Source organism: Sciurus carolinensis, chromosome 3 (genome assembly GCF_902686445.1).
Source record: "Sciurus carolinensis chromosome 3, mSciCar1.2, whole genome shotgun sequence".
In the NCBI taxonomy this organism is placed as follows: Eukaryota; Metazoa; Chordata; class Mammalia; order Rodentia; family Sciuridae; genus Sciurus; species Sciurus carolinensis.
The window spans coordinates 155,105,515-155,121,202 of record NC_062215.1 but is presented as its reverse complement, the minus strand read 5'-3'; the positions used below and the strand labels follow the sequence as shown (position 1 = coordinate 155,121,202).

Below are 15,688 nucleotides of genomic sequence, written 5' to 3'. Positions count from 1 at the left end.
GATTGGAAGTAGGACCAAGATGAATAATATTTTACTTTTTGTTTTTAAATACTTGAATAGTTTTATAGTGAAGTATTTGTGTCTATATTGCCATTTCTGTTTTTTACAAACTTTAGGAAAATTTTTATGTTCAGTTTATTATAAAAATATCAGAAATATAACAGAAAATACATACCCATAATTTAGAATTGACACTTGTTAATATTTTATGATACTTGTTTCATCTAATTTATTTTTGCTATAATTTTAAAACAAACTGTAGGCATTACAAGAGCTTACTCCTAAGTATTTTGATGTGCAGTTCTCAATTTTAAGAGCATTTTAAAATGAAAATTTCTTAACCAGTGAATTCAAAATGCCATTCTAATTTTTAAGACTTTAAGTTAAGAACTTGTAAGTCAATTTACATATGATTAGACTTTTTCATTGAAAGGGAGGCCAAAGTTTAACCACACTTAATTATATCCTTTTTGTGTGCAGAAAGCTCTCAAAGAAAGTCTTTTCTCTTTTACTATTTATTCATCTACAACTCAAGATTCACAAATTGTAGATATTACATAAATTTACACATCTAGGTAATTTATGCTTTTATATGTAATTCTTACAGTGTGTGATTAATTCACATTTATTAACCTTTACATATCCTATACCCTCTTCCTGGAATATCTTTTTACTCCCTCTTATACACATCTAATTCCTACCCCTCTAATATTAAGAGGAGATGATTATTCTTCCAGGAAGTCTTTGTTAATTAAAATTAAAATGCTTTTGTAGTGATTTTTTAATCCCAGATTAAAATGCTTTTGTAGTGATTACACAGTTGTGAATACCCCTGTTGTTAAAATTACACACCATCCTAAAACACGTCTACCACTTCTATGAAGCCATAAGCCCACAGGACAAGGACAGAATCTTATTCAGGCTTTTCAGTGCCTACCACAGAAGCCACACACCATGGGTACATATGTGTCAGCTATTAAAGGAATACCAAAGATAATGCTGGCCTAGGTAATTGCCAAGTATTTTCCAGCTCACAAGTTCATGAGGCTTCATGAGAAATAGTTTATTCAGCCCTTAGAGATAATGATTCTTACAAGTACTGCAGATAGGGCCAGGTCTCTACTAACCTGTTGGCTTAGGGTTTGTGCTTTAATAAAGTCAGGTAATGAAAACTGAGCCTGAGGTTAATAACTTGGGAAATTAGATGGGAGAACCCTCTATAAAATCAGTATCCCCAAAAGATGACCCCGCCCCCTTAGTAGTGACAAGAGGTAAAAACATCCTTCAGAAAGAGATTGACTCCTTTCACTCTTGGATATATTTAGAGTTAAAATAGGAAATAGTGACCAAAAAAATTCTCTAGAAACTTCTAATCAAATCCCACACTCCTGCATTATCTAAACTGAGTTTAAAATAGACTTACATGAATAACTCCTCTAGGCACCTTGCATAAGCAAACACCAATTTTCCCTGGAGGAAGATGCTTTAAACCAAAACATCGAGTTCCTCATCAAAAGTCATTAGATACCTAAGGAAATAGCTACCAGGTATGATAATCAGCGTGGACCAGCAAAGTCTGTGGATATTGGAATTATGAAGTGCAGAATATAAAATACAAATAAATAAGACGACAGAGGGAAATTCAAATACGGTATGTCAGTTTTCACAATTAATGTAAGTGGAGTAAACTCTTTCACTTACTAGACAGAGGTTAGCAGAAGGAACAGCAAAAAAAAAGGCCACATGTCCTATTTATCAAAGATACTCCAAAAACATAAGTAGATGGAAAGTTTAATAAAAGGATAGAGAAACATAAGGAGGTGCTATTTGGTGGGATTAGAGTGTCATTTTGAGAGATGAAAAGTTTGTGGAGATGGGCTGCCCATAACACAGCCAAACATTAAAAATGGTTAGGATGGTCAATTTAAAGTTATGTCTACTTTATCACAGCACATTTTTAAAGTATTGGAAAAGTTATGCCAGACAAATACTAAACTAGAGATAAAGAAACTATGTCACTTATTTAACATTGCTATTTTAATATAATAATTTAAACTATACTTTAAATAACTTAAAGCAAAAATATCCTAGCAATAAAGAAAAGACTACTTTTATTTTGATAAAAAATTTAATTCATCAGGAAATATATTTCTAAACTTGTATATACCAATAACATATTTTAAAAATATATGAAGGAAAAAAACCCAATTAATTTTTCATTGAAAAAGTCACAATAATATTATATTTTAAGATACATACCTCAAGAAACAATATATCAAGCATATAAAAATCATTTACTGATACAAAATATATGAACCACATAACTAATAAGATTAACCTAGTAGAAACTAGCTTTTTACAAAACTGGAGAGCCTGTATTGTTCGGAAGATCACTTGGAACATTTATCAAATTGGTTACAATAAAGCCATTAAGTCTGAACATATTTTTTAAAATAGGTATCATGAAAACCACATTCTCTGATCATAACCAATTAAGAAGTCAGTCACGATTTTTCCAAAAAATATTTGAAGACCAATATGAAGCAGATATTAAACTGTATATTTTATTATAGGGGCATACCTTTAAGGACACTGTTGGGAATTTAGGGAGCTCAGTAAACGGCACCCTACTTCTCACTTGAATTTAGGACTAAATAAAGAGGCAAATGGAAATAAAAGTGTTGTGGGTTTTTGGGTTTTTTTTTTGTTTTGTTTTGTTTTTTGTTTTTGTTTTTGTTTTAGAACATGGCTTTGGTGGGTACAAATGAGCTGGTTTTCTTGCTGCTCTGAATTGAGTTCATCACTTAAAACTACAGGTAAAACCCACAGGGATGGAGCCTACCCCCCCCCCAACCCGCCCCCAAGCTCACTGTGGTCAAGGGAAAACCCACACGCCAGCCCTCTGCAAGCAGACAGATCCCAAAGAGGCCTGATGTGCACACGCCCAGTTGCTTTGCGCAAACTCTATAATCAGACCAGTCACCTCTCCACAGGGAGGGAAGAGCCAGTGGGGTGGAAGGAGAAAAGAGTTCGTCTTCTACAAACCCTGCTGCATGGGAACTGCAGTGAGCTGAGGATCTTGCCAACACCAAACACCGAGGGAAACCATCTTTGTGAGGACTAGAGTAGGGTAAAGGGGAACGCAATTCTGTCTGTCTTTACCTCCCTCTTGGAGCTGGGCCGTGATGTTGAGTTCACATTGCACTTTGGCTTTCATGACAAGGATGATCTGCTCCTCTATGGTCACGGTGCCATCGGAATCCAGCTGTGGAAATGAACAAAACGCCAACATTCCCATCACTTTTAAAAAGCCACGATAATAGCTTTCATTATTCCATCTTCTAATATAATTGAAAATGAATTTTAACATCCAACGATCTGGAGTAGCCTCTTATCAGAGACAAAATTCAAAATCCATCAGTGTATGATATTTTAGGATAATTTTACTTTTACCTGATTGGCCTAAAGAAAAAAAAAATGCCATAGCAGAAAATATGAGGAATTTTTAAATATGATTAGATAATTATATAACATAATATAACTCGAACAAAATACACATTGAAAATTTCTTGAAAAATCATGAAGATCCAATATTCCATTAATTTTTTTACAATGTGTCAGTCATAGCAACTAAAAATAGAAATGACTCTTATTTTAGCTCTACCAAAAAATTATCAGTGAAACCTAAATAAAACATTCAACATCTTTAAGCTTTGGATTATTCATCTATGCAATAAATGAGTTAGTACAAAAGGCCTCTAGTTAACCTTTTTGTCTTGATGTTGAGACTTTTCCCATGGATTTAGTTATTCTAGAGAGAAGGCAAGGAGGAAGCTACAATATTTTGATGACTTGCTTTCAGACGTTACTTGTGGTTAGTCGTACCACATTCTATTTGTTAAAACTGAATCATCATCTTAGGCCACAAAGCAACTCTCAGCAAATACAAAAAATATAGAGAGAAATATAACATGTTGCATTCGATCAGATCATAACGGAATGAAATTAGAAATCAACAATTAAAAAAAACAAGTTACTCTAATATCTGGAGACTAAATAATATACTATTAAATTACATATGGATAGCACAAGACATCAGGGAGATTAAAAAATTCTTAGAGGTAAATGAGACTAGCAATACAACATATCAAAATCTCTGGGACACTATGAAGGCAGAGCTAAGAGGAAAGTTCATTGCATTGATCTCATTTATTAAAAGAACAGAAAGTCAACAAATAAATAACCTAACATTACATCTCAAAGCCCCAGAAAAAGAAGAACAAAACAACACCAAAAGCAGAAGACAGGTAATATTTAAAATCAGAGCTAAAAGAAATAAAATTGAAACAAAAGAAACAATCCCAAAAAAGTCAACAAAACAAAAAGTTGGTTCTTTGAAAAAATAAGTAAAATTGATAAATCCTTAGCCATGCTAGAAAAAGAGAAAGAAAACTCAAATTAATAAAATTTGCTATGAAAAAGGAAATATCACAACAGACACTACTGAAATACAGGTGCCAATCAGAAACTATTTTTAAAATTTATACTCTAATAAAATAGAAAAATTTGAAGACATTGACAAATTTCTAGAGACATATGATCTACCCAAATTGAATTAGGAGGACACTGAAAATTTAAACAGATCAATTTCAAGCAATGAAATTGTAGATGCCATCAAAAGCTTACCAACAAAGAAAAGTCCAGAACCAGACAGATTCTCAGTCAAGTTCTATCAGACCTTCAAAGAAGAAAGAACATCTATTGTCCTCAAATTAGTCCATGAAATAGAAAAGGAGGGAACATTTCAAAGCTCATTCTGTGAAGCTAATATCACCCTGACACCAAAACCAGACAAAGACACATCAAGGAAAGAAAACTTCAGACCAATGTCCTTGATGAACATAGATGCAAAAATTCTTAACAAAACACTGGCAAGTTCCATACAAAAACATATTAAAAACATAGTACACTATGATCAAGTGGGGTTCATGCCAGAGATGCAAGGTTGTTTCAACAAACGGAAATCAATAAACGTAATTCATCATATCAATAGACTTAAAGAAGAGAATCAGATGGTTATCTCAATAGATGCAGAAAAAGCATTTGACAAATTCAGCATTCATTCATGTTCAAAACATAGATAAACTAGGGATAGTAGGAACATACCTCAACATTGTAAAAGCTATACATGCTAAACCTAAGGTCAACATCATTCTAAATGGAGAAAAATTGACAGCATTCCCTCTAAAAACAGGAACAAGACAGGATGTCCTCTTTCACCAATTCTATTCAACATAGTCCTGGAAACTGTAGCCAGAGTAATTAGACAAAAGAAAGAAATTAAAGGGATATGTACAGGAAAAGAAGAATTCAAACTATGCCTATTTGTCAAAGACATGATTCTATAGTTAGAAGACCAAAAAAACTACACTAGAAAACTTTAGAACTCATAAATGAATTCAACAAAGTAGAAGGAAATAAAATTAACACCCATAAATCAATTGTGTTCCCATATATCAGTGATGAATCCACTGAAAGAGAAATTAGGAAAACTATCCCACTTACAACAGCCTCAAAGAAAATAAAAATATTTGGGAATCAATCTAACAAAAGAGATGAAAGACATCTACAATGAAAACTACAGAACTCTAAAAAAAAAGAAATTGAAGAAGACCTTAGAAGATAGAAAGATCTACCATGTTCTTGGATAGACAGAATTAATATTGTTGAAGTGGTCATACTACCAAAAGCACTATACAGATTTAATGTGATCCCTATTAAGTTTCCAATGACATTCTTCATAGAAATAGAAAAAGCAGTCATGAAATTCATTTGGAAGAATAAGAGTCCCAGAATAACCAAAGCAATCCTCAGTGAGAAAAAAGTAAAGCAGGAGGTATCACAATATCAGAACTTAAATTATACTACAGAGCTATAGTAACAAAAACAGCATGGTTTTGGCCCAAAAACAAAAATGAAGACCAGTGGAACAGAATAGAAGATACAGAGACAAACCCACATGAATACAGTTAGTTATCTCATGCTAGAAAAAGTGCAAAAACATACATTGGAGAAAAGATAGCCTCTTACACAAATGGTGCTGGGAAAACTGGAATCCATATGTAACAAAATGAAATTATACCCCTATCTCTCAGCCTGCACAAAACTCAACTCAAAGTGGATCAAGAACCTAGGCATTAGACCAGAGACCCTGCAACTACTAGAAGAAAATGTAAGCCCACGTCTCTATCATGTCCACTTAGGAACTGAATTCCTCAAAAAAGACTCTTAAAGTGCAATAAGTAAAATCAAGAATAAATAAACAAGATGGAATCAAACTAAAAATCTTCTTCACAGCAAAGAAAACAATCAATAATGTGAAGAAAAAGACTACAGAATGGGAGAAAATCTTTACCACCCACAACTAAGATAGAGCATTAATCTCCAGGATATACAAAGAACTCAAAAAACTCAACCCGCCAAACACAAATAACTCAATTAACAAACAGGCAAAGGAACTGAACAGACACTTCACAGAATAAGAAATACAAATCAATCAACAAATATATGAAAAATGTTCAACATCTGTAGCAATCAGAGAAATGCAAATCAAAACTACTCTAAGATTTCAATTCACTCCAGTCTGAATGGCAATTATCAAGAATACATCAATAGTAAGCGTTGGTGAGGATGTGGGGGAAAAGGTACACTCATACATTGTTGGTGAGACTGTAGATTGGTGTGACCACTTTGGAAAGCAGTATGGAGATTCCTAAGAAAACTTAGAATGGAACCACCATTTGACCCAGTTATCCCACTCCTCAGTTTATACCCAGAGGACTTAAAATTAACATACTATAGTGACACTGCTACATCAATGTTTATAGCAGCTCAATTTACAATAGCTAAGCTATGGAACCAACCTAGGTGCCCTTCAACACACAAATGGATAAAGAAAACTTGGTATATATACATAATAGAATATTACTCAACCATAAACAAGAATGAAATTATGGCAATTGCTGGTACATGGATGGAACTGGAAATTATCATACTACGTGAAGTAAGCCAATTCCCAAAAACCAAAGGCCACCAAATATTCTTTCTGATACGTGGACGCTGACTCACAATAGGCAGGGATAGAGGTGGGGTCACTGAATTAAACAGGATGGAGTCGGGGGAAGGGAGGAGGATGGGAATGCGAAAGACAATAGAATGAATCAGACTTAACTTTCCTATGTTCATACATGAATGAACAACCAGTATAACTCCACATCATGTACAATCACAAAAAAGGAAGTTATACTCCATGTATGTATATGACAAAATACATTCTACTGTCATGTAAGCTAAAAAGAACAAATTTTTTTAAAAAGTGAGTCATCAATGCTCATTTGAGAGGAGGGGAATTTATCTCCACCTCTTAATGGGAGATAAGTATCCAAAATTTCATAAACATATTTTTAAATAATCACAATTTTAGGCAGGTAGTCTTTGCTGTAGATTTATTAACAATAATAGGAACCAGAGCTTTACATTTCTGTTTACTGGGGACTTCAAGAATCTTGAATCAAAAGAGATGATAAAGTCAATCAACTTACCTAAGTAACAAATTCTCAATAATATAAATCTTTCATTTCAGCTGCAAATGTACTCATTCTCTATAACTATTCTTTAAAGGAAGTAGGAAACAAGTCTTTTATTTATTTATTTATTTATTTATTTATTTATTTATTTTTGAGATCTGACATGCCTTTATTTGATGGGTGGGCAATTCACACAGCAGAAAGTCTGTTCAACTTATATACAGTATTACAAAACGTCAGAAGGGTGCCAAGTATATTATGGTTACTTAAGAATTTGCATGCATTTTTATTTATTTTAATTTTTACAGACTGCATTTTGATTCATTGTACACAAATGGGGTACAATTTTTTATTTCTATGGTTGTGCACGATATAGATTCATACCATTCGTGTAATCATACATGTACATAGGGTCATGATGTCTGTCTCAGCTCGCTGTCATTCCACAAGTCTTTTTATATTGTGCTATAAGACATTATGAGCTGAAGAGAAATAGATGTTTATGTCATTGGTCATACAAAGTATACATAGAGATTATTGATAATAATGATTTAAACTTATACATAAAATGATATATGGGTAAAATGAAGAACGTGGAAAGAAAATCTAATGTAAAAACTATTTTGAGCACCAAAAATTATTACTAATTTTGAACATTATGAGTTTATTATTTTCTAATATAATTATAGGACAAAGTGAAGCTCAGTGAATAGATACCTAGTTTGGGGGATTTCTGGATTATATTCATAGCTCAATTTCCACATTTATGTTAATTGTTCTAGGAAAGATACAAATATCAAAAACTAATTTGGGGAGTTAAAATACATACCAGGGTCTTGGCTGTCAGGGTCATGCAACACAGTTCTAAGTCACTACACTCAGAGTGAATCAGAAAATCTCACATTTGAAAAAGAGAATGAAATGGCAACAGATGAGGCATTGGGTGGGCATGTCATGCATGAGGAATAGTCAGGGATGACAGACTCCTTACCATGCAAAACAGACTCCTTACCATTCATTCTCTTTTAAAAAATATACTTTTAGTTGAAGATGGACACAATACCTTTATGTTATTTGTATGTGAGTGAACCCAGGGCCCCCCACATGCTGGGCCAGCGCTCCACCACTGAGCCACAACCCCAGCCCACCATTCATTCTTGAGGAATAGTCAGGCATCATTCAAACCTTCAAGTTGGGTTTTTGTTTTCTTTGGTTTTTCTGCCTTTTCTTCAAGTTAAATAATTATGTCTTTTACTTCCAAGAAATGTTGGGTAAGCTCTGACTGAGTTTCAGAATTATAAAGTTGACTCAGAGAAATTTGACTTTATCAAACATGAACATTTCAAATCACCCCTTGTACCATTTTTACTTAAACATTCATTTATGGGTTTTTTTGGGGGTAGGGAGGGTAGATGCAGCCTTTTTTGGTGGGGGTAAATGTCTCAGTAATATAAACATTTTGAGGTAGACAGCTTCCAATGATACTTTGTTCTGGAAATGTGATAGACTGGCCAGAAGTAAGTTTGATTAGAATTGTCTAATTCATAATCTATTACATTGATCTTTAGTCATTTCCAGTGAGAGCACAAATATACTGAAGGTCCTCAGTATTGTATTCTCTCCTTTGTTACAGATACAAGTGTTCCTTACCATGGAGTGACATGAAAATGATAGTGTACTTAAAACAGAAGGGCAGTTTTCCGAGCCAATGTCTATTAATCCAAAAGTAACAATCGCATCCAAAACAAAACATAACATTTAGAAAAGCAGATGTTAGTCATTTGTCCTGGGCAAGTGATGATTTATGCTTTGAAATAAAATGCTTATTTCCAACATCACATAATTCATGACTAAAAGAAGCCCTCACTTGATAAAGTGTATGTCATAGAAAGTCTCTAAAGTTGTCATTATAGATACCAGTTGTTAATGTCAGAATATGAAAATCCTCATAATTATATTGTTTACATTTATTGCATTTTCAAGTGAACATGAATCCATAAATTAAATATATTTAAAAAGAAGCATTCTGGAACGTCCACTTCTGGCACTGTGGAGTAGACATACTTTCCCCTACACTTCCCGGGGGGGGGGGGGGGGGACTAAAAAGCCCCTTGCTATTAAATATAAAATGAACATTAAGATAATTCTGAAAGGAGGAGAGAAGAAAGCAGACTGGGTAGGGACCTCAGATCCTGAAGAATGACGCAGTGGTAAGCTCCCTGGGTTTTCTTTTTAACTCATGTATCACCAACTTGGAGTTAAAGTAGGAAACTCTGAACAGTAACAGGTACAGACAAATCAGCCTCAAGTGAAGCCCATTCTCCACAGAAAGGAAGGAGAGGGCAATCTGACTGCACAGGAGACTGTGCACATGAACAGTTTGACCCAAGCCAAATACCACAAGAAATAACTATTCCTACATGCAACTCACACTGGCAAAAATAAATTACATATAATTATGTAATTATAAATTACATAATTTATAATATATACGACTTTCACCCCAGTAAGGCTGTAAGGAGCACCCCTGCCACCTCCCAGAAAGGTTCGAGAGAACTTAGGAAACCAGGACACTCACCCACATTAGCCTACGAAGCCCCCAGGCCCCCTTTCCACACCTTGGCCTGCACATCAGTGGAGACCATGTGGCGAGCCTGGACGTCCATCTCCAGCCGGCAGAAACAAGGGTGGTGTTAGAGAAAGCCCAGTGGGGAGTCAGCCTGGCACTAACGAGGCTACCCTGACTGTGGTGTCAGGGAGACGACTTTGGCTGCAGAACTCATTCCCCCACCGCGTGCCAGTGAGTGCTGCCTGGGGAGCCTAAACTTCCACGGTACTGAGCAGTGACAAGGTGGCACCCCTGTTTCACCAGCTATTTTAACACCAGATAAGATAGACGTCAGAGCAAATGAAATTATCAGAGACGAAGAGAAACATTATGTAATGATAAAAGGGTCACTTCGCCAGGAAGGCATAGCTATATTAAATCTGTAGGCATCACAAAGCCACAAAATAGGTGAAGCAAAAACTGAAGAAGAGAGAAATCCATGAGTACAGCTTCAACAGCCCGATAACAACAATCGATAGAATGACTAGACAGATAACCTGCGAGGATACAGAACTCAACAAGGCTCTAACCAACAGGATCTAACAAACATTTACAGCAATGCAGAATGAATGCACTTTCATTCCAAGTGCATGCAGAACATGCACCAAGGTAGACCATATCCTGAGTTTGCAGCTCGCAGATACTGATATTACTTAGCCTCTGTAATGTATCAGTCACTTCCTCATAATATATATAATATATATGACATAATATAGTATATATTACACATAATACGTATTGTCTATTATGAGGTGGTGATTATAATATATGATATATATGTTAATTGTTTCTCTGAAGTAATATTGCTGGACATACTATTTTCCATAGTCCATGAAAAAGACAAACTGGTCTATAATAAGGAACCAGTACGTTTTCACACATACTATTGTTGTTGGGCCAAACAGTAAATTTTATTAACTCTCTACTCCATGTTTTCATACAGACCTCAAGAATTCATATAGATTTAACATTATTTTTATTTTACTTTCCTAAATGCTAATGTCACTCTAAAGAATGTGATTCCTTTGGGGATAGCCAAATAAAGGGTATTTGAAAATGAAAATAAGTTTTTAACTATTCCAAATGTGTTGTCTGTAATATTGGATTAAAATAAAGAAAAAGAATGCTATAACAAACTGAGAGCTTTGGGGAAATTATTGAATCATCCACATTTAATTAAAAGTATTTCCATTTTTCCTTCTTTTTAATTCAACATAAAACAGGCAAACAGATGAAATACACAGCATAAATTTGTACACAAACAAAACATGTACACACAGAGCTATTACAAGTGTCTGGGCTCCCGATTTTTTTAATCCTTTCATGAAGTGTCATCATTTTGTACATTTGGCTGTTTATTCAAAAAAAATTCCCATGACGTTGTTTATGCATGAAGCAAGTTGAAAATTACTTAAGAACAAATACCTATAGCGTGGCTCATAAGGCGTTAAATGACAACATTAAACATGAGGTCACATTGCGCTGTCACCCTCCCAACCTATTACTCATTCCTTTCTCTTTCATTTTAACTACGTGTGAATTTATTGTAGAAATTTGTGGAGCTCTAATTACCAGTTAGAAACAAAGCATGGTTATTTTTCTAAGAGTCACATAATGGTTACAGACATGGAGAACAGATCAGCAGTTGCCATATGTTGGAAGAGAGGGGAAGGAAGTGGTTATGGCAATAAAAGGATGGTACAAGATATTCCTGTGCCGAATGCCTCTTCACATGTGATAACGTGATAAAACTACATAGAGTTAAACACACACACATGCACACGCATGCATGTATAGCCTTTGGTATCTGAATTAGGTAGGTGGATCCTATCAACATCAACTTCCTGGATAATGATACTGTACTGCACTTATGAAAGATGTGACCACAGAGAAAAACCAGATGAAATGTATTTAGTGTCTCTGTATTCTTTCTTATATTGCATGTGAATCTATAATTCTCGCAAAAAAACTTTTTTCAAATTCATCTTATGAAGTTTTTAATGAATTGTTCAACTATAAATAAGAGATACATCAATCAAGTTTTAAATTAAGTACAAGACAGTCTCCTAATGTCATGGTTAGGCTACGAGGTGTCCCCCAGAAGCTCCTGTGTTGCTGCAGGAATGTGCCAAGGTGAAATGACTCCACTGTGAGAGCTGCAGCCTATTCAGTCCATGCCGGTGTGAATGGGCTGACTGGGTGGTAGCTGTGGACAGGTGGGACATGACTAGAGGAGGTGGGTCACTGGGAGCGTGCCCCGGAAGGAGTCATCTTCCCTGCAGTGCTCTCCCCTTTCCGCTTTCTTTCCCTCTGCTTCCTGGATGCCACGAGGGGAGCACTGTTCCTCCACCAAGATCTTCCGCCATGATGTTCTGCCTCACCTTGGCCCCAGAACAATGGACTTGGTCAACCATGGACTAAACCTCTGCAACCACGAGCCCAAATAAACTTTCATGTCATTCCTGCTCATATTGGTGTACTTCTAGATTCAATTGGTTTCTAATAAATTCTCATAACTTTTTGATAAAAGAATTACCAAATGCTGTAAAACCTCTTGTCATATGAAAATGACAGAACCCACAGAGCAAAGTCCAAAGTGTTCATAAGGAATTTGTATTGACATAAAGCTGAGATTGATTTTTCATGTGTGCAGAGATAGGGAAGGTTGGTCTATCTTTCTCATATTTGGCCTCTCTCCCCTCAAGATAGGGCTGACCTGCATAATAACTCCTGCGTTTTCTATTCAGTTCCTCTTATTTTATCCAGCTCATTCTAATGACCTTCCATTCCTATTAGAATGGATTTCTACCATGGTACTTCTTTCACAACACGTACTTGTGTTTAATGAGCAACTTTGTCGAGAGAAATGGATCTGGAGTTTGGTTGAATTCATAAATCTGTGTCTTTGTCAAAGCCATTTCTTGAAAATGAACTAGGCTGCATTTAAGAGAAAAAACAACTATCTACCCTCCAGTTTCAAATTGTGGCATATGGCGCTCCTCTGTCTGCCTTCTTTCTGCACATCCTTAGCCCTCTACTTCCAAGAATGAGCAAAAAAGGACTAATTTTACAACTAAGTAAAATGAATCCTTAGTGCATTTTCAGAGATAAATATTGAGATCTAGGAAAGGCACTTTAGCAATGTCCACAGATTTCCTGAAACTAATATGGGAATCATTGTCATTACTGAAAAAAAAAGTATCCAAACTCAAGAATCTCTTCTGAGGTTTAAAATTGAACTTTTTTCTTTGTTCCTCCCTTCTTTCTCAACCTTTGTTCTGAGGGATACATAGTGGCAGATACCTTGAAAAAGTAATTTACTTACTTTCAATATTTTGACCCTAAGCTCAGATAAATCAAGGTAAAATGTTACCAGGACTAAGAGAAGGGAAGTGAAAGTATTCAGTTTCTATTTCAGACAAAATTTTAAAGAACTGATCACAGTTAAGTCCACAAGAGTGAACAAAATTAACTATTGACATTATTGGTTCAATGACATGATAGATTTAAATATTTTCCACAAAGTACTTGCTGATAAATAGTACAACAAATAACCACAAACTTTAAATACTTTACATTTTCCCAAGCTTTGTAATTTGTCCAACTAATTTGTTTTAGGAAAGAGGTAAAGCAAGTAGAACTTTCTTTCTACTGCACATGAGTTATTATCACCATCACTTAAAACATATTAGCAGCTTCTATTTCATATTGAACTAAATTAGTGTTTTTCTCAACTTACTTGGAAAAATCCACACAGAGAGAAAATTCATAAAGGCAAACATTTCAGTCACACCAAACTCAGCACTGATTCCTCAAATAAACCTCTGACCAATATCAGTAATGTTTTCTAATGAGTCAAAAGTCCAGGAAAATCCCTTAACATCATCTGCTTTTCTTTTTAATTGACTATTAATTAATATTGCTACAACACACTCAACTCTGAGCAACTATTCTTTCCAAAAGATAAGTAGTCTTAAACTATTTTCTCAGGACACATTTCTTCAGCTGCTACTATCAAACATGATTTAAGTAGTTCATCTTTGGTAAATGTCCTTCCTTGATTGGCTAACGAATGAAAACCTTGCTTTGAACATTACTTCAGTTGAAGCCTCATTTTTTAAAGAAATTCTGTGATTCAATATCCCATCTTAAATCATCTAATTTTTCTGACTCAGTGCTATACTATGAGTTAGGAATATTGTAAAGTCTGCTTAGTCTGGTAATATCAACATATATTCTATTAGTACGACTATAGCATCATTGAATAATAAAGCTTTTTATTTGGTTTGATAACAAAAGAATCTGCATTACACTGTGTCTTAGAAGCAAAATGTTCACTCTATTTTCCTTCTCTTGTCTATGTATTGGGTAATGCACTGGTGACATTTCAAAAAGTAAAGCAAAAAACTTTACACCATAAATACAAAGAACCCAATCAATAAATGGGCTAAGAAACTTGGCAGACACTTCACAGAAGAAGATATACAGGTGATCAACAAATACAAGGAAAAATGTTCATCATCTCTAGTAATTAGAAATGCATCTCAAAACCACCCTAAGATTTCCTCTAACTCCAATTAGAATGACTATTATCAAGAATACAAGCAACAGTAAGTGTTGGCATGGATGTAGGGATAAAGGCACACTCATATATTGCTGGTAGAGTTGCAAATTGGTGCAGTCACTCTGGAAAGCAGTATGGAGATTCCTCAGAAAACTTGGACTGGAACCACCATTTGACTCAGTTACCCCACTCCTCAGTTTATATCCAGAGGACTTAAAATTGACATACTACAGTAACACAGCCACATCAAAGCTTATAGCTGCTCAATTCACAATAGCTACATTATGGAACCAACCTACATGCCCTTCAATAGATGAATGGATAAAGAAACTGTGGTATGTATACACAATGTGTTTGTTGGGGGCTATGCCATGTGGACTACGCCAAGATGGCGCCTGGCAGCCAGCCAGAAGTTGTTTTGGTCACATTGGCAGTGAGGAGGTTAATTAACATAAGCACACTCAGGTGATTTGTCATTGGGCATATTCAATTAAGTCCACGCATACAATGCATGCACATGTGTTCTTGAGTGCTCCTGATTGTGCCTGCTTGTTTTGACCTTTACCATGATTGGGCAGCTGGCTCCTCGCCTAATCTTCGCATAATTGGCGTCAGTCCTACCCTTCACCTCCTGGAGGGCATATAAGCCGGCTCTCCTCGAGCGCCAGTGTTCTAGGTTCGAGGTTCCGGTTCCCGGGTTCTCTGAATCTACAATAAACCGTTCTGAATTCAAGAGCCTTGCTATTCATTTTTCTCCCATGCCAAATTGATGGCGTCACAATGGAATATTATTTAGCCATAAAGAAGAATAAAATTATGGCATTTGCAGGTAAATGGAAGGAGTTAGAGAATATCATGCTAAGTGAAATAAACCAAGCCCAAAAAACCAAAGGCCAAATGTTTTCTCTGATAAGTGAATGATGATACATA

General features: G+C 35.3%; 1 protein-coding gene across 1 annotated transcript in view; it reads right to left on the bottom strand.

Moving 5' to 3' along the window:
* The window catches only part of Pth2r (parathyroid hormone 2 receptor), a 92,402-nt gene that overhangs the window by 62,400 nt on the left and 14,314 nt on the right, over positions 1 to 15,688 (bottom strand). The window contains exon 2 of the mRNA XM_047543890.1: positions 3,163 to 3,265. Within this exon, the coding sequence (XP_047399846.1) occupies positions 3,163 to 3,265 (103 nt within the window). The remainder of the gene's footprint in view (positions 1 to 3,162; positions 3,266 to 15,688) is intronic.